At 41.0% G+C, this 24,163-nt stretch overlaps 3 protein-coding genes across 3 annotated transcripts in view; 1 reads left to right on the forward strand and 2 right to left on the reverse strand.

The window, feature by feature from the left end:
• Positions 1-2,805, forward strand: part of LOC121685223 — a 31,117-nt gene extending 28,312 nt beyond the window's left edge. Inside the window, exons 4-7 of the mRNA XM_042065625.1 lie at positions 16-147; positions 1,631-2,056; positions 2,361-2,392; positions 2,508-2,805. Coding sequence (XP_041921559.1) covers positions 16-147; positions 1,631-2,056; positions 2,361-2,386 — 584 coding nt within the window. The 3' untranslated portion in view covers positions 2,387-2,392; positions 2,508-2,805. The remainder of the gene's footprint in view (positions 1-15; positions 148-1,630; positions 2,057-2,360; positions 2,393-2,507) is intronic.
• Positions 2,806-6,801: 3,996 nt separating this feature from the next.
• On the reverse strand, positions 6,802-24,119 carry LOC121685546 (guanylate-binding protein 1-like). The gene is made up of 11 exons (XM_042066139.1): positions 23,924-24,119; positions 23,612-23,665; positions 22,657-22,706; positions 22,228-22,337; positions 18,322-18,509; positions 17,802-18,096; positions 17,184-17,209; positions 9,413-9,693; positions 8,607-8,819; positions 8,411-8,513; positions 6,802-8,325 (listed from the first exon to the last, which is right to left on the reverse strand). The coding sequence occupies exons 1-11, from the start codon at positions 24,117-24,119 to the stop codon at positions 7,583-7,585; spliced, it is 2,259 nt and encodes a 752-aa protein (XP_041922073.1). The 3' UTR covers positions 6,802-7,582.
• Positions 10,852-14,598, reverse strand: LOC121685224. Its single transcript, XM_042065626.1, has 7 exons — positions 14,288-14,598; positions 13,510-13,729; positions 13,184-13,335; positions 12,865-13,033; positions 11,968-12,176; positions 11,218-11,428; positions 10,852-11,092 (listed from the first exon to the last, which is right to left on the reverse strand). The coding sequence occupies exons 2-7, from the start codon at positions 13,724-13,726 to the stop codon at positions 10,980-10,982; spliced, it is 1,071 nt and encodes a 356-aa protein (XP_041921560.1). The 5' UTR covers positions 13,727-13,729; positions 14,288-14,598; the 3' UTR covers positions 10,852-10,979.
• Positions 24,120-24,163: the final 44 nt, after the last annotated feature.

The following is a 24,163-nucleotide window of genomic DNA, read 5'->3' on the forward strand; positions in this document are numbered from 1 at the left end:
CTTTGATCTCCACAGTGTCCTGGCTCCTCTACCTCCTGGCTGCAGGGGGGCTGGTCCTCCTCCTCCTCCTGCTCCTCAGCATCTTTCTAGTGTGGAGATGTTGCCTTGGCAACAGGCGCAAGAAAGCATCTCTCAGTGAGGCTAGATGTGTGTATCCCCTTAACAACATCTCTCAGTGAGGCTAGATGAGTGTATCCCCTTAACAACGTCTCTCAGTGAGACTAGATGTGTGTATCCCCTTAACAACATCTCTCAGTGAGACTAGATGTGTGTATCAACATCTCTCAGTGAGACTAGATGTGTGTATCCCCTTAACAACATCTCTCAGTGAGACTAGATGAGTGTATCCCCTTAACAACATCTCTCAGTGAGGCTAGATGTGTGTATCCCCTTAACAACATCTCTCAGTGAGACTAGATGAGTGTATCCCCTTAACAACATCTCTCAGTGAGGCTAGATGTGTGTATCCCCTTAACAACATCTCTCAGTGAGGCTAGATGTGTGTATCAACATCTCTCAGTGAGACTAGATGTGTGTATCCCCTTAAAGGGGTGGTTCAGGATTTTGGACATAGGACCTCATTTCCAAGTAAGCAAGTGTGATATTTATCAGTGGAGACCGTTTTCAACACGTTTCATCCAGTCCTTCTAATTGCAGAGTTCGCAGGTGCTAGGCTAGCGCAAGTCAACGGTATGTGCTAGCCTGCCACTAAAAACAGTCTTACCTACTCCAAAGGACACTCGAGGCAAATTCCAGACAATCGATGTAAATGTCTGTGTTGATAGAATAGTGTAAGAAATACAACTACCCTTGCATCGCGTTGCAATAGTTATACTTTGTTCCCTGAAGTTGGTAGTAGTCATTTTGCATCTCAGCGGCGGACTGATATTACCAAGGCTACTACTAGGTGTCCCCATCGGAGTGCGCTTTACAGTTTACTTTTTGGCGCAGTACTACTAACTGGAGCAAGTATAATTCCGCCGCTGCTAAGACACTAGTCCCTCAAAATGTAATGCGATCGTTGAAATGCAAGGATAGAATAATGTTAGAAATAAAACTATCAATACAGACATTTACATCGATAGTCTGGCGTTATAATTTATTTGCCTTGGGTGTACTTTGGAGTGGGTAAGACTGTTTTTAGTGGCAGGCTAGCACATACCGTTGACTTGCGCTTGCCTAGCACCTGCGAACTCTGCAATTAGAAGGACTGGATGAAACGTGTTGAAAACGGTCTCCACTGATAAATATCACACTTGCTTACTTGGAAATGAGGTCCTATGTCCAAAATCCTGAACCACCCCTTTAACAACATCTCTCATCTCCCCATAACAGATCCTCATGGTCAAGTGTAGTAACAGCTACAAGTTTTTGTAGGAAAGCACAACTCTTTTACAACTCTACCTTAAACTGCCATTTGATTTTAAATGGGCACAATGGAGTTATTTTACCTTCAAATAGTTCTATACTGTGCTTTTAGTGACAGTTGGACATTAGCGAATGTGCTTTTAGTGACAGTTGGACTTTAGTGACAGTTGGACATTAGCGAATGTGCTTTTAGTGACAGTTGGACATTAGCGAATGTGCTTTTTAATCCTCTCGCTGTCCCGCGCTGTCTCTGTGTCCACAGACGCCGGTAACCCAGAGGGTGGGGTGACCTACTGGAGGAATGAGCCGGTCGAGGATGACGAGAGAGACTACGAGTCAGCGGATGATGAAGATGATGAAGATAAAGAAGACTACGTCAACACTGAGACTCTGGGTGTCAAGGCAGAGAGTTTACAGGAGGAGGAAGACTACGTCAACACTGAGACTCTTGGGAGCAGAGAGCAGAGTTTGGCTGAAGAGGGAGACTACGTCAACACAGAGACTCTTGGGAGCAGAGAGCAGAGTTTGGCTGAAGAGGGAGACTACGTCAACACAGAGACTCTGGGTGGTGGAGTGGAAGATTATGAGCGCATGGATAATTACACAGAACACAGTGACGGGGAGGACTATGAACACATGGCGCATCACAGTGGACACAGTGACGGGGAGGACTATGTGAATGTGGATCCTCTCAGTGCAGGGATCTATTGGGGCAGCCGTGGCCCACTGGTTAGCACTCTGGACTTGTAACCGGAGGATTGCCGGTTCGAGCCCCGACCAGTGGGCCGCGGCTGAAGTGCCCTTGCGCAAGGCACCTAAACCCTCACTGCTCCCCGAGCGCTGCTGTTGATGCAGGCAGCTCACTGCGCCGGGATTAGTGTGTGCTTCACCTCACTATGTGTACACTATGTGCTGTGTGTGTTTCACTAATTCACCCCTCACGGGATCAAAAAAGTATATATACTTATACATATACTGTAAAGAAGTGGATCCGCTCAGTGCAGGGATCAACATATAAAGGCCTACGCACACGGCTGGGATCAACATATTAAGGCCTACGCACACTCAGTGCAGGGATCAACATATAAAGGCCTACGCACACGGCAGGGATCAACATATTAAGGCCTACGCACACACACACGCACACGGCTGGTGACGCGACAAGGGTGACCACGTGGCCAGTCGTGTGTAGTAAAGCGACACGCCGGCTGTGTGTGGTGGGCTTTAGAATGTCTGCTGACTCTCTCAGACGTTTATGTTTATATTTCATGTCAGCAGTTCTCATTTATTTAGGTCTAATTGTATGCATCAGTACAGGTTCCATAAGACACACTGTATATATTGCATTTCCTATATTGTATATACTGTGTAATTTCAGACGGTGAAACCAGCACTGTGAATGAAATAGGAATACATGATTAATATTAGGACCACCAACCTTTTGCATTGTTTCTTTGACTGCTCAACTGAGAGAATTTTCACTTTTTATACCAGGGCGCCCTCTAGGGTCTGTCTGGAGTAGTGTTGTATTTATGGTAGAAAAGTGGGACTTCATCTTCCTCTTTTCTACAGTTATAGGAGCCTAATAGAGTGCCGAAGCCATGACGTAGCGTTGTCAAGGCAGCAATTTCACTGGATCTAAACAAATCAATCTAACCATAGTAATCAAAGCGGTGGCTTTCTTAATCTATTTCAATGATTTTTACAACGTTTCTAAGATGTTAGTATATTTGTTTTACACTGTAGGAATCACATACTACAACATATATTCATACCAACACGAACAAATTTGTGACTACAGAGTATTATTTTAGCATGGGTTTCCTCCGTAAAAGAGACCTGCATATAACTTCACAGCATACGGTTAAATCCTTAGATTCACAGATGTCCAGTCAAGTCAAGTCAAGTTTATTTATATAGCGCATTTCATACACAGAGGTCATTCAAAGTGCTTTACATAAACAAAACCAAACAATAATAACAAATAAAAGCATAGAAGGGCAATATAGTCAAAGAATAGTTCAAAAGGTAAAGATCATAATAAAAAGAAAACATAAAACACAAGGTAAAATCATTTAAAAATAAAGAATAATTACTAAGCAAAAACAAAACAAAGGCAAAAGTAGTAAAAAAGTAATAAAAGACAAAGTAGAATAATTATCAAGGCAGGTTCAGAATTTGTATGACACGTCTTGGCTTTATTTTTTGGCAAAAATCGTCACACTTAACAGCCGCCAGTCTTTAGGAAGACGTGAAATATCCACTGGAATATTGTTTCTTTCTATTACACCTGCCAGATAATCCGTGTTATGTGGCTAAGCTGCTGCCTAGCAGGTAAAATATGTTTAAATGGCTATAGCCTACATTTGAAACAATTTATTAGCTAGAAATGGTGCCACATGTCTACATTCAATGCTATTTAAGCCACTTCGAAAGTTTGTTTAGATCCAGTGATTCTGCCGTTATGGAAACGGAACGTCACACTTCAGTTCTCTATGCCTGATGTACTCTATTCTTCCATATGACTGTATATCCACACACACTCCTGTGGGCTCAGGCCTCGTGACGGCTATGACTGTATATCCACACACACTCCTGTGGGCTCAGGCCTCGTGACTGCTGAGGAGGGCACAGGGGGTTGTAACACAGGCCTTGTGACGGCTCTGTGGTAACTCAGGGCCGTTTCAGAAAAGAGAGGGTCTACTTCACACACACACTAGAGAGGCTCTACTTCACACACTATAATATGCTCTGCAAAGGTTAAAGAGAGGGTCTACTTCACACACTATAATATGCTCTGCAAAGGTTTACCCAACATTTCAGTAAGCAGACTTCTTCAGAGTTTTGGATCTATACATACCTGATGATATCCACCCTGCAGTCCATGGTTATTGGACATGAAACTTGAGCTGTGAGTGCTTATTACCATGTGTGTGATATGATGACACCAAGTTCTTGAGCTGTGAGTGCTTATTACCATGTGTGACATGGTGACACCAAGTTCTTGAGCTGTGAGTGCTTATTACCATGTGTGTGACATGGTGACACCAAGTTCTTGAGCTGTGAGTGCTTATTACCATGTGTGTGACATGGTGACACCAAGTTCTTGAGCTGTGAGTGCTTATTACCATGTGTGTGACATGATGACACCAAGTTCTTGAGCTGTGAGTGCTTATTACCATGTGTGACATGGTGACACCAAGTTCTTGAGCTGTGAGTGCTTATTACCATGTGTGTGACATGATGACACCAAGTTCTTGAGCTGTGAGTGCTTATTACCATGTGTGACATGGTGACACCAAGTTCTTGAGCTGTGAGTGCTTATTACCATGTGTGTGACATGATGACACCAAGTTCTTGAGCTGTGAGTGCTTATTACCATGTGTGTGACATGATGACACCAAGTTCTTGAGCTGTGAGTGCTTATGTGACACCAAGTTCTTGTGCTGTGAGTGCTTATTACCATGTGTGACACCAAGTTCTTGAGCTGTGAGTGCTTATTACCATGTGTGTGACATGATGACACCAAGTTCTTGAGCTGTGAGTGCTTATTACCATGTGTGACATGATGACACCAAGTTCTTGAGCTGTGAGTGCTTATGTGACACCAAGTTCTTGAGCTGTGAGTGCTTATTACCATGTGTGTGACATGGTGACACCAAGTTCTTGAGCTGTGAGTGCTTATTACCATGTGTGACATGATGACACCAAGTTCTTGAGCTGTGAGTGCTTATGTGACACCAAGTTCTTGAGCTGTGAGTGCTTATGTGACACCAAGTTCTTGAGCTGTGAGTGCTTATTACCATGTGTGTGATATGATGACACCAAGTTCTTGAGCTGTGAGTGCTTATTACCATGTGTGACATGGTGACACCAAGTTCTTGAGCTGTGAGTGCTTATTACCATGTGTGTGACATGGTGACACCAAGTTCTTGAGCTGTGAGTGCTTATTACCATGTGTGTGACATGGTGACACCAAGTTCTTGAGCTGTGAGTGCTTATTACCATGTGTGTGACATGGTGACACCAAGTTCTTGAGCTGTGAGTGCTTATTACCATGTGTGTGACATGATGACACCAAGTTCTTGCCCTCTTTCCCCCACCATCACTTCTTGCAACTTCACACATTTTCAAATGTGGTTTGTGTGTATCTCTGCGTGAATTGTACCGTTTCATATCTCACTTTATATCCAGACACAAAACTGTCTGATTGTATCATTTCATATCTCACTTTATCCCCGGAGACAAAACTGTCTGATTGTGTTTCACTTCTGGCTGACTAGGTGGATATTCTGTATATTGGGACATCTATGAAGTAGGTCTGGTAAAAAAGTTTGATCACTGTTCCATATCAATCAATCAATCAACCAATCCATGTATTGTTTATAGTGCAGTATCACCATGCAACACGATTTCAATACCCTTTACAAATTTGAAAAAAAAATAAGACAAAACATACTCAACAAGTACAAAATAAAATAATAATAAATGAAGAAAAAAACATAGGGCCAAGTACTGATCCCTGGGGTACCAAAGTGTATTTCAGAAAATGCAGAGATTATGTTATTATACAGGTTGAGTTCTATTTGATAAATAAGAGTGAAACCAAGAAAGCACCCTAACCCCTGCACCCCAATATAGCTAAGCACTGTCCCCTGGACCCCAATATGGATCTCTAAGCACTGCACTCCAATATGCTTCTCTAAACAGCTACGCACTGTCCCTGGTGTCCCCTGCACCCCAATATGCGTCTCTAAATAGCTAAGCACTGTCCCTGGGGCCTATTACACAGAAGCAGAATGAGCTGCGCTCAATGAATCCAAAACAAGAGCGTACAGGCTTAATTGGTTGCACAACGAGCAGGCCAGGATGAGCAGACACGGATTCATCAAGCCAGGTGAAACCTATCCTGGATAAGTGCGCGCTCACGGCTCCCTCAAATAGACCCCGCCACCGATCACAGATTCACTGATTCACCATGGCAACTAGCGGCTTCATTGCTTCTTCTACGGTGTGAAGTAGGTAGCGATAGCCTTTTCATAATAGCAACAAACAGCAACACCTCTGTTTAGGAGAATATTGCAGCTAGTGCCGCGACCACCACGCGCGAAATGGTTAGGCACTCCCGTGACGTCACATTGTCGCATGACAGGTCGGGAATGGTGAGTAGCATATGTAAGAGTTAATTAATGATCACAAACGCTTAAATAATGACAGTGGGTCTAGGTATATGTGATAACAATGTGTAGTGGGCAGTGGAATAACTATTGGTTTCCGTTTGTGGCTGACTGAGATAAGAGATGAGATTAAATAGATCCTGGAACTTAGCCTGGTCTGGAGCAGGCTAGCTCCACAGAATAAATCGCCATGGTAACTTATACCATAACATATCCTGCTGCCCCCTATCCCGCTTTTGTGCAACTGGATCACGGATAAATTGAGCCAGGATAACCAAGATATCCCGGCTTAATCCCTTATCCTAGTTTTGTGCAATAGGCCCCTGGTGTCCCCTGCACCCCAATATGCTTCTCTAAATAGCTAAGTAGTACAGTATGGGCAATAGTGTCTAAAGGCTGCACTAAAGTCAAGAAACAATAACAATAATGGTTGATCAGAATCAGCAGTAAGAAGATAATTTGTAACTCTGGTCAAGACGGTTTCAGTGGAGTGACAGATTGACATTTCTCTAAGATACTATTGTGAGATAGATAGGTAGTAAGTTGGTCAGCAACAGCCCTTTCAAGTAATTTTGACATGAAAGGGTGTTAGATATTGGCCTATTATTGTTCCAAAGTTGTGGAGTTGCATGTTTCCTTTGTGTGCTGTAAATGCATGACTATTGTTTATATACCGCTGCTGTCGGGTGGAAACCTTGCATCTCCAAATTAGTTTTTTTTTTTAATTTGATAGCATAATGTTGGATTATTTTTAAAAAAAAAGGTGTATTCTATTTTCTGGAAATGATTGGATTTGGAGATACAAGGTTTCCACCCGACAGCAGCGCTACATGAGTTGTAGCCGGGGAATAAGCAGGATAATGGCATTCAAGGTGTCCTAAAATGGCAGAGGTGTCCCGACATGGTGGAGGAACTCGTGGAGTTCTTGGCCTCCCCCTAGTCCATTAATTCCATATATGGGGACACCTCGGCAGCCATAATCCCCCATAGTCCTGTAGTTCTAATTCTCAACTTGCTGGTCATGACAGGTCGTTTTTTCACTGGACAGTACATGACTCTTTTTGTTTTGGCATTTTCACCGTGACGTTTCTCATCTGCTCACACTGCTGTCTCAGCGTGGCCATGGCCTGCTCGTGCTGCTGCTGCATCTCCTGCTTCTCCAGCCTCAGCCTCTCCATCTTCTCCTCGATGGCTCGGGCCTGCACCGCCTGGCTTTCCGCGCCCGACTTCTTGGTCTCCTCTAACTCCTGCATTAGTTTATGAGTCTCCATCGCCAGGTTGTTCTCCCGAATCGCCTGCATCGTCTCCTGACTTTCTTTCTCAGCCTGAATCGTTGCCATGACTTGTTCATGTTGGTTTCTCATCTCAGTGAGGGTCTGCTCGTGTTGCAGATTCATCTGAGTCATAGCCTGGTCGTGTTTCTGCTCCTGCGTCTGGCGCTCATTCCTTAAGTTCTCCAACATCAGCTCGTGCTGCCTGGCCTGCAGAGCCTGGCTCTCCTCGTGCTTCCTCCGGCTTTCCTCGATCTCTAGCTTCAGCATCTCGGCCTGCGCAGCATGACCCGTGTCCAGCATCTCTCTCTGCTCCCGCACCTTACTCTTCAGCGCCCTCTCAGACTCCTCTTGGCTACGGCTCATCTCTTTCTCCTTATTCTCGGCTATCTGTTTTATATTCTCCTCAAAACTCTCCCTGTCTGCCTTCATCTTTGCTTCCAGCCTGTGCTTCTCCTCCTCGTCAGCCTTTACCTTCTGCTCCAAGATAAGAGCTTTCTCTCTCTCCTCTGGGATTACAATAAACGAGAGGACACATTACAATGTGGACAACACACACACACACACACACACACACAATATATATATATTTACCACAGATCTGTTTTTCCTTCTCACTCAGTTTGGCATCAGTCTGTCTGATGGCTTCAGATTCAGTATGCTTGTTCTTTGAAAACTGCTCCAGGACTTCTTTAGCCTGTGAAATCAAACACACACACACACACACAATGATGAGGAAAGTGGTTGATAACATTTTTGTGCTAGTCTTTGAATGCCACATGAATACTACCTTGACTAATGTCAGGGTCTGTCTGTTGTATTCCCCCACAATAGTCTCCATGTCCTGGCAGAAGAGTTCGTAGCCTCCAGGTTTAGCGTAAAATCCATTCTGGAGTCGATTGGTCATATCAGCTGACAGACTTGTCAGAAGATCCTGGCATTTCTTCTTTGAAGCCTCCTCATTGTGGAGTAAATATTGCTCAAAATGTCGATCGATGGATTTCTGGAATGTTACAATTGGAAATTTTCAGTTTTGTTAATAACGGAAGATATGCATTTCATCAACTGCTAACATTTCCTTAGCATGAAGAACAAGCATATAATTTAGAATCTTTGTGGTACTTCATTCAGGAGACAAAGATAGTTTTAAAATGAAACCAAGCATTTAATGAAATGCATGGCAATACATAATAATGATGACCCAATCTACAGCACCTCTAAAAATCCCATATATGATCTACAGAACCTCTAAAGATTCCATGAGGAACCCAATCTACAGCACCTCTAAGGATTCCATATATGAGGAACCCAATCTACAATACCTAATATTATGATTAGGTGTTATGTGAACGTCTACCTCTAAAGATTCCATATGGTACTAATGTTATGATTAGGTGTTATGTGAACGTGTACCTCTAAAGATTCCATATGGTACTAATGTTATGATTAGGTGTTATGTGAACGTCTACCTCTAAAGATTCCACATATGAACATACATGATGGTAATAATGTTATGATTAGGTGTTATGTGAACGTCTACCTCTAAAGATTCCAAATGGTACTAATGTTATGATTAGGTGTTATGTGAACGTCTACCTCTAAAGATTCCAGGTGCTCTCCCTGATCATCCTTAAAGCGTCGCTTCATGAACGTCTGAACGGCCTCTGTGTGGAGACGCTGGTGTTCAGAGGTGATGAGCGTCAGCTCTACAGGGAAGGACTGTTTCAGCTGCTCCATGCCGCTCCGGTACACGCCAACCCCGTCCTCCACCGCTGCCTTGTTCTCTATCTGCGATATGGCCACCACAGCGTTCTCCAGATAGGGCATCCCACCATTGGAGATGGTGTCCACGTACAGCTGCACTAGATGACCCAGAACTTAAAAAATACAGACAAACAGAAAGAATACGATAAGCATATGTGTTTTCAAAGATGCATAGTATAGTATGTATAGTATATATACTCTTTTGATCCCGTGAGGGAAATTTGGTCTCTGCATTTATCCTAATCTGTGAATTAGTGAAACACACTCAGCACACAGTGTACACACAGTGAGGTGACGCACACACTAATCCACTAATAATTTGTTGTTGTTGCTGGCTCACTTTAACCCACGACATGCTATTCGGCGACGTGAGATTCCATTCACAATGCTAAGCTACCCATACGGAAAAAAACTGGAAAAAACATATACGAATTTACCACTACCTCAGTAGTAAATCTTTATATAAGGATAATATGTGCAATATATGGTTTACTCCTGAAAGTGGCCCCTTTTGCATTTTTCTCATACAACTATATTATGAGAAACAAATATCCATAAAGTGAACATTGTGTATGACATTTATAGGTAATGTGCATGATAAACTATATTTTCTTTAAATGTTCGTAGTTTTTAATTATATGTTGCAGTTTAATATGTGTATGCTTTTTATATGTAAATCAACCCAATTATATATGTTTTTTGTTTGAAGTGTGTATTCAATGTAAAAGGAATCTATGATGTCTTTCTATGATTCTTATATGTTCCATGTAATGTTTGTAGTTTTTAATCATATGTTGCAGTTTAAAATGTGTATGACTTTTATATGTAAATCAACACAATTATATATGTTTTTTGTTTGTAGTGTGTATTTACTGTAAAAGGAATCTATGATGTCTTTCTATGTTTCTTATATGTTCCATGTAATGTTTGTCGTTTTTAATTATATGTTGCAGTTTAAAATGTATATTCCTTTTATATGTAAATCAACACAATTTATATGTTTTTTGTTTGAAGTGTGTAATTACTGTAAAGGAAATCTATGATGTCTTTCTATGTTTTTTATATGTCAACCAATTTAAAATTACTGTCACTATAAAAAAAACATAGTTTTTCTTTTTGACTTCTGTACACAATTCTGTACAATTTTAAACTGCTAGAGCAGACATGGTTAACATGCAATTATTAATTCCTGCCATGTAGTGGTATATGTCAATCTAGATCTGTAATATGGAAAACATAGGCCTAGACGTTTCACAGATGTAAACATTCAGCTTTTTTATTAAATGAAAACAAACAGCTATACAAACTACAGTAGCTGTATTACTTTAGATTACAATTAACATGCCAATCTCACTAACATGCCCTCAACACTAATTAAATGGCCTCCAAAGGCAGAAGTTTAACTGTTAGGTGTGGAGGTTTTACTTTTAGACCTGAGCTCGGTAATCTTGGCATTGATCGTGGTTCCGATGCTGGACAGTGGAGTCCCTGGAAACCTCTCAAGAGTTGCACCTACACATGAAACAAACACAGAAAAATGCAAACATGTACTATAGTAGGCTGTTGTCAGGAGATACAGAATAGTGCACTGAATAGTGAATATGAACATAAAAGCTTTCATAAAGCTGAAAACCTACTGTAAATGGCATCCAATTTATTTTTGTCCAGTGGTAGACGAGTATCTCCTCCACTTCTTTTGGTCCCCCGAAGATTGCTCACCAGTAATATTTCCAATGGGAAGACTGCAGTGAGGAGATGCCTCACAAACACAGTGGCTGAATTTGAATTGAGGGCATAGGCCCATGCTATTTTGTCAATCATGACTCCAGTCCCAGGATGAATCTCCACCTGTTTAGATAAGGACCCAAGGAGAGCATTAAAACTGGAATATGGTATGTTTTGTCATCTCAACATATGTGAAGCAATATTCCAGATTAAAAGCATTCTAGGGTCTATTTGAGCATGGGAACGAGTAAAACTTTTGTTCAAAAGTGATTTTAAACGCATAGCAGCATTTTTCTAGTTTGATGGATGGAAGCATTCGCAGCACTTTAGCTTGCAATGAACACTCTATGGACAGATCGTAGGATGCATTCAGTCGCAACTTAACCACTAACAAGGCTCAATATAGAATCATACTTCATCAGTTGTATTAAGAGGATCCCTACACAAAATATGAGTGTCAAAAACATTGTAAGTGTACACAAAGTTAATTTAAAAAGAATGTTTATGAAGACTGTTCAAATGGACCCTAGAATGATTCTTTCTCAGAATATTGCTTTAAGATACTGTATAAAGGGTTAGACATACTCATTGCAAGGACGTCTCACATACAGTACATCTATTTTCTATCTTAAGTATTTATTTATTCTTTGAAAATAGATTACCTTAGATGACTGGGAGACAGTTGGTGATGGAATGGGGGGAGATGCAGATGTGGCTGTAGAGAGCCTAGAACTTGGGGACTTATCAGGGGTGGGTCCTGAACTGGATGTTGACCGAGGAGAACCTTGCAAGGTCAGCCTTGGTGTGGTAGTCTTAGGAGGTGTAATTGAATCCATTATTTTTTTCATGCCATATAGGAGTCCTGGCACATCTAGTTGCAGAACAAGACAGGAACAGAACAGAAACAGTTGTCATCACTCCACAAGCTAGCCTACAGTATAGTCACAATACTTCCTACAGTTATTTAGACAAAATGTGTATCTGTGTAGTTGTTAGGGCTGGGCGATATGGACCAAAAGTCATATCCCGATATATTTAGGTTGAATATCGATATACAATATATATCCCAATATTTTTTCCGCAAAGTTAGAGCTGTAAAATGAAATGTTCAGTCAAATATGTTATTGAAAACTCACTACTCAAATAACAATAAAATGTCAACATAAAACTGGAGTGCCTTTTTTGAAATCAAAGCTCCGTAAGGTGCACATTTAAATAAAAAAAAAATCTTAAATAAAAATAGCCTATAAAATAAAATAGGTAAATAAGGTAATATATATAAGGTAATAAATATATTTCTATGAGAAAAGTAGCATGCAGTTTCACAGCAGTGCAGAGAGGGGAGCAGTGCAAATAGCTCCGGTCAGCGGCTTGCGTGGAGCAAGGATCACGGCGCAAATTTGAACTATATCGATATATGCGATATGGTCTAATCCCATATCACATTTTAAAATATATCGATATATCATTTATATCGATATATATCGCCCAGCCCTAGTAGTTGTCTAATGGCTCAATATGAATATGACTCAACTACAGTTCATAAGAAGCAGTGATACCTTGAAGAACCATTTCCTTCCATTTGGTGTTCTCTTCTTTAAGGTCCTTGACCTCCTGCTTTAACTCCACCAGTGTCTTTCTCAGGTCATGATTGTCAACTGAATGAGGCTGGCCAGGTCCATATGTCTTCAGGAAGTCTTCTGCAGGGTCCGCCCTCACCTTAGACTTCTGGTTGTCAAGATAAACAGAATTGATAGCAATACTTGGTTACCCATAATGTACTGTAGAACTGAATCAGCAGTGTTCAATTTATATATTACCACTGGAAAATATGATAATTACATATACTACTGTAAGATAAAAGTAAATTAATGTCACCTTAACTTTCTTTGGCTCAGTCTCAATATCAGTGCAATCATCTGAATCGCCCCTATATTTTGAGGGGGCCACCGACACCCTTTTGGTCAGCTGTGGTCTTTCCACCTCTTCCAGCAGAGAGTTTAATTTACAGGTGTTTTCAAAGCGGGTACCTAGAGAATAGAGTTTGTCAAACACCATAGTTCATTTCAAACAACTAACTACTTTAGTCTATGCCAATTATAGTTCATACAGAAAAAAAATATTGTTTATGATTGGATGCTAACCAATGCCTTTGAAGTGAGTGTTAATAGTGAGTTAAATAGGACAATTAAGGACAAACTTACCACTAACAAAAAGCACATCTCCTTTATAGTGAGGCCACCCTCCCTTTGGCTTCTTTCCGGGGCGCCACTCAATAAAGGCTGAGTAGGGGGAAATTGGATTTCCATCTTGGTCCATTTTGGAATCATCATAACTCCTTATAGCATCAGTTTTCACATCACTGAACTTCCCTGAATCTTCCCCTTCAATCCACTGTACCACAGCAAACTTTCTCTCCATATTCTTAAAAGATTAAAAGTAAATATATGCATTGTTAGCAATCAGCATAACACCGGGTATAGGCCTAAATGTGAGGAAGTCAAACACCAATCTTCTGCGAAAGGACACTTTAGATATTAATTTTAAGATACATCTTGACAGTGTAACCTACCGGCTCCCTGCTATAACTTAACTCGCAGCTAGCAGCTAACTTTCTGTGAGTTCAGCTTTCCTACCAGAGCACCCTCATAAATTATTTGTATTTTTATTTTAAAAATATGAGCTCAACTACAATAGCAACACGTCTATTAACATTACAAAAGGTAAGATTACTTAGTAATGTAACATTAACTTCGTGGCAGCTCCACCACTTCCAGTTATAGTTCTATCAGCTAACATTACCATTAAGTTAGCAGGCTACACTGTATGACATAGGTAGCACTAACTAAAAGTTCTGTTAGCTTCAAAGGTGCCGTCTTCTGTAAACGAGGGAATGTTGGAAGCTACAGCCCAACAAAAATAGCTACACGAATGCACAACTATTTTAAGCCAAAACACTCAAATACTGGGTAATTCACTTACTTCTGGTAGATGCAATCCTTGGATTCTCTGGCTGACGTGACGACGACGGCTGGCATCAGTCCTCAATTCAAAAGTTTAGCCAGATCTCGTAGAATTTTGCGAGATCTGGAGTCGCGCCTTTTTCTCTGCATTCGCTGTTTTCGTTTCGTTCTTTTCTTACTCGCTGTCCTTGTTCTTGACCTTGCGGGTTTGAATGATAATGGCAAAGACTAGGGCAGTATACAGTCATTTCTTTTAAAAGACAAATGATGAAAAGAAAACGCACTTCTCAGGAGAAAGAAAACGAGTGGCTGAGGAAGAATGTTCCTAAACTTACTCTGAGCAGATGGAAAAGAAGGTTTGTAGCCTACAACCATTTCCTGATGCAGTTAGGCATTTCTTTTGGCAGCATCTTAATTAATTAATTAGGCCGTACCTGATTATTTCTTAATTCGAAATAAATTAATTGATTACCTGTTTAATTCCTAAGTAATTTCGTTACCTGTTTATTTCCTAAGGAAAATCACCAGAACATGCGCAGACATTGAGCAACATAGGCCTACTATACAATATGTAAGTGTAGGCTACCACATTTTTTGTCCTAAATGTTGTGGCCTGTGAAAAAATGGATGGCTGATGTTATGACTCTTAGTCTAACTTTGTGGAAGTTACATAATATACATGTATGTATATTCAATGTACACAGTCCAGCTCGATTGTTTGTCGCTTACTGAAAACATACTACTGCAAATGATGGAATGAATTAAATAATTGTCAACATGGTCAATTAATCTGTTGCTATTGCTGATATTGAATTATATTCTAATATAAGATGCTACACATGTCTCTGATATATAGCCAACATTACTGTAATTAAATGCAACATGTAGTAATGAAAAATGTGCATGTAATTTTGTATTTCTTTAATAAAGTGACATGACCTCTTGTCAGTTGAGGCATGTGAAAAAAGAGACAAGTGTATAGCTGCTTTTTTGAATATTACAAGTCAATAAGACCTGTATAATAATTGGGATTTTGTAAACTAAAAAGTATTTTTACAGCATGTTAGATGTTCACAGTGCTATGTCAGTGGAATGTTGACAGTGTCAACATGTCTTATGTTTTGTAAGGTTGTTGCATTACAATATTTGCATTATTGTGTTTTCACCATGGTTGACCAACTCCTCTCTTCACACACTCTCAATTACACACACACACCATCATACTTTTCTCTCTCACTCTCATACACAAACAACACAGCAATCAAGTTTAAGCAAACAATCATCATTTCCCTTGTTTTTTTCTATAATTATGTGTTAAAAATGAACTTTCTCCCACACTTGTAAGGATATTGTATGTGGAATTAGTGTCATATATAGCCCTTACAGGTTACGCAGTTTTATATGTTTCATGCTACACACATTTACCAAGGATCTTGTAGCTGGTTTCACTGTCATATAAAAATCTTTCAGGATTCAGATAAAACATGTGAAAATTGTGTATGATTTGTCTATACCTTTTCCATATGGGTAGACAACAGAGGCAACATGATCGGAGAAGATAAGTTGGTTGTCGAAAAACGACTCCTAAATTTCTTGCAGCCCTGGTAGGTATAACAATCAGGGAGTCAATTTCGATGTTGATGTCATGGTGTATGGTAGGTTTAGCTGGGAGGACCATCAGTACAGTTTTTGAGAGGTTTAGCTGGAGGTGATGTGCCTTCATCCACGTAGCTATGTCTGAGAGGCAATCCAAGATCCGTGCCGAGACCAAGGGGTCATCAGGTGGAAAGAACAGATAGAAGAGCTGTGTGTAGTCTGCATAGCAGTGGTATGAGAAGCTGTGCGAACAGAAAATCTGTCCCAAGGAGGTGGTGTAGATAGCAAAGACAAGGGGGCCCAGCACTGATCCCTGAGGGACCCCTGTGGTGAGATAGTGAGGCGCAGACAGCTGTCCAAGCCATGGTACATTAAACAAGCATCCTGTGAGGTAGGATTCAAACCAGGACAGAGCAGAGCCAGAGATTCCCATGTTAGCGAGTATAGAGAGGAGGCGATGATTAACCGTGTCAAAGGCAGCCGATAAGTCAAGCAACAATGAATTGTTCCAAATCGATCGTGAGTTGAGTGTATCGTTACATCTCTGTACTGATTGGCTGCCATTTATGTTGCCAGGTGCAGAGCAAAATTCAGAGATGTAATTGGCTGAGCCGTGTCACTGAATGGCAACATTTAGAGATGTAATTGGCTGAGCTTGGTCACTGAATGGCAACATTTCTAGAGCAACATTCAGAGATGTATGTAATTGGCTGAGCCATGTCACTGAATGGCAATATTTCTAGAGCAACATTCAGAGATGTAATTGGCTGAGCTGTGTCACTGAATAGCAATATTTCTAGAGCAACATTCAGAGATGTATGTGATTGGCTGAGCCGTGTCACTGAATGGCAATATTTCTAGCGCCTCAGAGGGGAGAAGGGATAGTCAGGAACATATTTCCCCATATTTTAAACACACCATACTTAAATTAAGCTGTAATTAATTATTCCAGAAACATGTATTTTAAAATGAAAACAGTAAAACATTGTCCTCCAGGTGGGCGGCACTCTAACGCCCTCTATTGACTAGACGCCGCTGGTGCTATTTATGTAAAAGACGAGAATCTACATTCTATTCCTAATTTCTAGTAGCCTGACGAGCTAGTATACATTTACCAGCCACTGGCAGCTTTTTGGGTCAATTTCACCAGCAACTCAATATTAAATTATTACTTTGTGTCTGAACTCGATCAACCACTTTCATATTTTACCAGCTGGTGGCTGGTACTCATTTCCTTCACGTGTGTGTGTGTGTGTGTGTGTGTGTGCGTTAGCCTGTTGAGCCAGACCCACATTTAAATGTAGGGTCTGGGCACTCACTGTTGGCAGTGCTCAGTCCGGGGGTGGGTTAATCACCCGGTGAGTTTTGAAAACGAACGTTAAGGGTTGTTTTAGGACATGTTTGAGTAGCCTACTACAGTATGCCCATTGCCAGCCACCCTGAGAAGTCAAAGGCGATTCAAAACGAGTCAGAGAAGTCGAGACAGGACCAATCGTCAAAATGTTGGTGTCCACCACTTTAGTTCATCCAAAACAAACCAGAAAAGGGCCTTAAAGTGCTAAAAAACGGAAATTTCCTTTAAAAAAAGCTTAACTCGTGTCACGCTGTTCGCCAACAGCAACATCCATCTTTTTTGTTTTCAAGTAGCAGGGAATTCAAGTCAAACAGTTGCACCTCTGCTATCAATCATTATGTTAAGCCTGCCTAATGTCTCTATACACAATGTGATTGGCCCTATCGAAGTTTAATTTTTCCAGCTCGCAAGCCAATGGAGAGTTGCTAGACTAACCCTAGCTAGGGTGCGTCTAGATTTCTAGGCTACATTTCTAGTCTATTTTCAATGGTAGCTAAAATAAAAAAAAGGTGTTGATTACGTTAATGACATATTGGTAAGAATGACCAGACAAAAATGTGGAATGATGAGTTGGATTGATCACCTTTCAAAGTCACTTTGTTCCCCAAAGCAAGGTAATGATCCCTGTGATTCACCTTTCCCGGTGACCTTGTATCCATCTTTCAGCAGTTTCCCTTGGCTCTGTTCAATGACAAACAGGTAGAATTGCTCTGCAACCTCCAGAAAAGTTGGTGAAAGTTCATTTGGATTCAAATTCTCCAATTGAGACATATTGTCCGGATGAGTCGGAAATGGGAACGTGAAACACTTCCGAGTTGGAAAATAATTCCGGATGCACTGTCTTGGAAGATTATACGTCATCACAGTTTTTGAAGAACCTTCAAAGGAATTATAATGAATTATTCTAAAGACAAAACAAAACAAACACTCTGAAACAGGTTTTTGGGTACCTCAGTGTTCTTAAGTCATATATACCATTTCTCAGCTGAAGGGCGTAATCTAGGTATTCATCGTCTGAGTGTTCTTAAGTCATATGTACCATTTCTCAGCTGAAGGGCGTAATCTAGGTATTCATCGTCTGAGTGTTCTTAAGTCATATGTACCATTTCTCAGCTGAAGGGCGTAATCTAGGTATTCATCGTCTGTCACCTCCTGCCCATCAATCTTCTGCTCCAGTGTGAAGTCCCTCACAGTCCAGATGAAGTTTGGGAAGAACCTCACAAACTCTGTGTCGTCTACTTCCTCCTCAGTTGATTTGATCTTTATATACTCCGTAAGTTCTGTTACATATCTGTAGAGGGGTTTAGGAGTGAGCAGTAACTGCTTCAGGCTCGGCTGACTTCACAAATGGCAATAGTGGATTTCTGAGCGCCTGGCGGACAGAGCTGGTGCTACTCTGGTGAGACAGAAGGATACTGCAGCTCCTCTAGTATAGTATAGTATAGCATAGCATAGTAGTATAGTATATATGGTGAGGCAGAAGGATACTGCAGCTCCTCTAGTATAGTATAGTATAGCATAGCATAGTAGTATAGTATATATGGTGAGGCAGAAGGATACTGCAGCTCCTCTAGTATAGTATAGTATAGTATATATGGTGAGGCAGAAGGATACTGCAGCTCCTCTAGTATAGTATAGTATATATGATATAGTATAGTAGTATAGTATATATGGTGAGGCAGAAGGATACTGCAGCTCCTCTAGTATAGTATAGTATAGTAGTATAGTATATATGATCTAGTATAGTATAGTAGTATAGTATATATGGTGAGGCAGAAGGATACTGCAGCTCTTCTAGTATAGTATAGTATAGTAGTATATTATATATGATCTAGTATAGTATAGTAGTATAGTATATATGGTGAGGCAGAAGGATACTGCAGCTCCTCTAGTATAGTATAGTATAGCATAGTAGTATAGTATATATGGTGAGGCAGAAGGATACTGCAGCTCCTCTAGTATAGTATAGTATATATGATATAGTATAGTAGTATAGTATATATGGTGAGGCAGAAGGATACTGCAGCTCCTCTAGTATAGTATAGTAGTATAATATATATGATCTAGTATAGTATAGTAGTATAGTATATATGGTGAGGCAGAAGGATACTGCAGCTCTTCTAGTATAGTATAGTAGTATATTATATATGATCTAGTATAGTATAGTAGTATAGTATATATGGTGGGACAGAAGGATACTGCAGCTCATCTAGTATAGTAGTATAGTATATATGATCTAGTATAGTATAGCATAGTAGTATAGTATATATGGTGAGACAGAAGGATACTGCAGCTCCTCTAGTATAGTATAGTATAACATGCCCCGAGTGTTATGGTAGTGGACTCTTCTTGACACAAACTTATGTTATGAAAAATGATAGACTTGGACAGGTCTTATAATTGTTTTTATGATTAAATATGTGTGATTACTGATATGTGAAATGATTAATCTGAGGATACAATTACAATTGCCAATTTTTGAGAATGATTACAATTATGGCTAGATCAAGAGGGGGGAGTAATCCTGTAGTCCTGGTTCTAGAGGTGGGTTTCTGGGGACACCCGTAAGGGAGCTGAACACGCAGCAACGGGTTAACCGGGGACTCACTGGGGGACCAGGATTGGGAGGTTGCTACACCCCTATAATAGATGACTATATATATATATATATATATATACACTGTTGTTTTCATGACTATCCTTCGACTGATACTGCTCTTTCTTTTCACTCCACATGTGCCTATGAGGTTGCCGGGAGCCACAGACAACATCTGGGACAGAGACTTTGCCTTTGAACTGAAGTGTTGCCAGCCGGTTTCCTGAACTTCCAAAAGACTTTGTTTTCCTTTTCTTTTAACCCTCTGACAGAGGGATAATAATCAGCAACATAATCAGTGTTTAAGTTTTCTTTCAAGGTGCCTGCACTTCTTTTCTTTTCCTTAAAGTGCCTGAGAAGTATTGCTTGGTTTTATTATTTTTCTATTTTTTGTTAGGACACATTAGACTCTGTTTACGATTGTTTGATCTATACAAAATCTGTGTTTTTTTTATTGATCAAGAGGGGGGACTGTAGAATTCTGGGGTATTCTTACTGTATTCTGATGTGTTCATATGTTACTTCTGTGTGTAGTATACAACGGGGAGAGGTCCATACTATTGTACATAACATAACTGTGCCTTAGGCCTGTGCACCAGCAGGAAGGTTAGACAGGCTGATGTGTGGGAACATCCGAGGAACATCAGACATAACATGGGCCATTCAGGGCTGGTATCCATCTGGCCAGAGCCTGGTTTTGTACACTGGTTGGCACCTGCCACGTTGGCATGATTTTTGTTTGTATGTTTTTGTATAACAGGCTTGGTCTTAGGTTTTGACTCTGAGACGGATCGAGGAAGCGACCAAGGAGCATCTTCTGTCGGAAGGCTCAGCCGCCGCTTCTAACAACAAGCACAACTGTTAGACTCTGCACAGTTTTACTGTTCGAGACTTAGCCTGTGTTCTGTTATTCATTATTGTACCATCTACAATAAATCATCATCTAATCACCGATCCTGATCCCGCCGTCAAGCTTTATTGACCATCTTCAATACAGACATTAGAACTAAAACACAACGTAACAACCAGAGAATCCTACATATATATGGTGAGACAGAAGGATACTGCAGCTTCTCTAGTATAGTATAGTATAGTAGTATAGTATATATGTATATATGGTGAGGCAGAAGGATACTGCAGCTCCTATAGTATAGTATAGTAGTATAGTATATATGGTGAGACAGAAGGATACTGCAGCTCCTATAGTATAGTATAGTAGTATAGTATACATGGTGAGACAGAAGGATACTGCAGCTCATCTAGTATAGTACAGTATAGTATAGTATATATGGTGAGACAGAAGGATACTGCAGCTCCTCTAGTATAGTATAGTAGTATAGTATATATGGTGAGACAGAAGGATACTGCAGCTCATCTAGTATAGTATAATAGTATAGTATAGTATGGTATATATGGTGAGACAGAAGAATACTGCAGCTCCTCTAGTATAGTATAGTAGTATAGTATAGTATGGTATATATGGTGAGACAGAAGGATACTGCAGCTCCTCTAGTATAGTAGTATAGTATAGTATATATGGTGAGACAGAAGGATACTGCAGCTCCTCTAGTATAGTATAATAGTATAGTATAGTATGGTATATATGGTGAGACAGAAGAATACTGCAGCTCCTCTAGTATAGTATAGTATAGTATATAGGGTGAGACAGAAGGATACTGCAGCTCCTCTAGTATAGTATAATAGTATAGTATAGTATATATGGTGAGACAGAAGGATACTGCAGCTCCTCTAGTATAGTATAATAGTATAGTATAGTATGGTATATATGGTGAGACAGAAGAATACTGCAGCTCCTCTAGTATAGTATAGTAGTATAGTATAGTATATAGGGTGAGACAGAAGGATACTGCAGCTCCTCTAGTATAGTATAATAGTATAGTATAGTATGGTATATATGGTGAGACAGAAGAATACTGCAGCTCCTCTAGTATAGTATAGTAGTATAGTATAGTATATAGGGTGAGACAGAAGGATACTGCAGCTCCTCTAGTATAGTATAATAGTATAGTATAGTATGGTATATATGGTGAGACAGAAGAATACTGCAGCTCCTCTAGTATAGTATAGTATAGTATATAGGGTGAGACAGAAGGATACTGCAGCTCCTCTAGTATAGTATAGTAGTATAGTATATATGGTGAGGCAGAAGGATACTGCAGCTCCTCTAGTATAGTATAGTAGTATAGTATAGTATATAGGGTGAGACAGAAGGATACGGCAGCTCCTCTAGTATAGTATAGTAGTATAGTATATATGGTGAGGCAGAAGGATACTGCAGCTCCTCTAGTATAGTATAGTAGTATAGTATAGTATATAGGGTGAGACAGAAGGATACTGCAGCTCCTCTAGTATAGTATAGTAGTATAGTATATATGGTGAGACAGAAGGATACTGCAGCTCCTCAATGGCTCGGTTGTCAATGGTGCCTCGGCTGTTGTAGACTAGAGTGCTGCTCAGCAGAATGGCAAGAGCAAAGATCTTGGTGTCGTGCTTTGGGTCTCCCTAAAACAGAGATAATAAGAGCAAAGATCTTGGTGTCGTGCTTTGGGTCTCCCTAAAACAGAGATAATAAGAGCAGTCAGGTGCAGACCCTGTCCCCCATCTTGTTATTGTGGTGTTAGTGTTAGTGTTTCCTCCCTACGAAATGTATGCACCCCTCTGTCAGTGAGTAACTTTAAACTGCAACAGGAACTAGTGCTAAGATCAGCAAGTGGCCTATGACCTCATGACACAGATATAGCTGGAGAAAGTGAGTAAAATGACATCATTGGTGCGTTTGAGATTGGGTCATTGGGTCATTGGGTCATTAGGTCATTGTTACCTTCTTGACGTCTCCCAATCCCTCTGTGTCCAACAGAACCAGTGTTTGGCCTGTTGGAATACATATATAACAACACATGTTTACCATTACGCAGACGAGCATAAATAACAACACATGTTTACCATTACGCAGACAAGCATAAATAACAATGTACATACATCATGTGTTTGAGTGTGTGTCCATGGATGTGTGTGTGTGTCCATGGATGTATGTGTGTGTGTACATGGATGTGTGTGTGTGAGAATACATGGATGTGTGTGTGTGTGTGTGTGTGTGTGTGTGTGTGTGTGTGTGTGTGTGTGTGAGAGAGACTCACGTTCTCTGGTAGTGGGTAGTAGGTTTGACAAGCTCTCTGTGGGCCATTGGCCTGATGCAGAGCTCTGTGTGTGTGTGTGTGTACACACCTGGTTTAGAGGGGTGAGGTGTGTGTGTGTGTGTGTGTGTGTGTACACACCTGGTTTAGAGGGGTGTGGTGTGTGTGTGTGTGTGTGTGTGTGTGTGTGTGTGTGTGTGTACACACCTGGTTTAGAGGGGTGAGGTGTGTGTGTGTGTGTGTGTGTGTGTGTGTGTGTGTACACACCTGGTTTAGAGGGGTGAGGTGTGTGTGTGTGTGTGTGTGTGTGTGTGTGTACACACCTGGTTTAGAGGGGTGAGGTGTGAGTGTGTGTGTGAGTGTGTGTGTGAGTGTGAGTGTGTGTACACACCTGGTTTAGAGGGGTGTGGTGTGTGTGTGTGTGTGTGTGTGTGTGTGTACACACCTGGTTTAGAGGGGTGAGGTGTGTGTGTGTGTGTGTGTGTGTGTGTGTGTGTGTGTACACACCTGGTTTAGAGGGGTGAGGTGTGAGTGTGTGTGTGAGTGTGTGTGTGAGTGTACACACCTGGTTTAGAGGGGTGTGTGAGTGGTATGTGTGTGTGTGTGAGTGGTGTGTGTGTGTGTGTGTGTGTGTGTGTACACACCACATCCAGATTCCTTTGGTTTTGGACTCGGTGGTGTTTCCCAGCGCAAACCCTGTGGCAGGAAACTAGTTAGTTACCCGAGTTACTATAGAAACAATGAGTTAGATTAAAATGAATAGAAAAGAGCAATGACAGATTTTCATGGAGTAAGCTATGTTAAGTGAGTTTGAGTTCTTTAATGCGTTTGAGTTTACAGGGTCCCAGTCTGCAGAGGTCAGTCCTGATTTATGTAAATGAGGTGAGGAAGGTGTGTCTGGCCCTGATAAGGTCTTACCTGCGGCAGGTGTGTCTGGCCCTGATAAGGTCTTACCTGCGTGTTTCCCAGCGAGCCGGTTCATCGGGTAGGATTTGCCCGTGCGGTAGAGCCCCACGATGGCCACCACCACCACCGGCTGCTGGATCTGCTGCAGGACCTCTAGCGCCTCCTGCTGGACACTCAGGCCTCCGTCCTCCTCATTACTGATCAGACACACCGGCTCCTGCATGCTCACTGGAGGTGGAGCCATATTACACACACACACACACACACACACACACACACACACTCTGC

This window comes from Alosa sapidissima, chromosome 16 (genome assembly GCF_018492685.1).
Source record: "Alosa sapidissima isolate fAloSap1 chromosome 16, fAloSap1.pri, whole genome shotgun sequence".
Lineage (NCBI taxonomy): Eukaryota > Metazoa > Chordata > Actinopteri > Clupeiformes > Clupeidae > Alosa > Alosa sapidissima.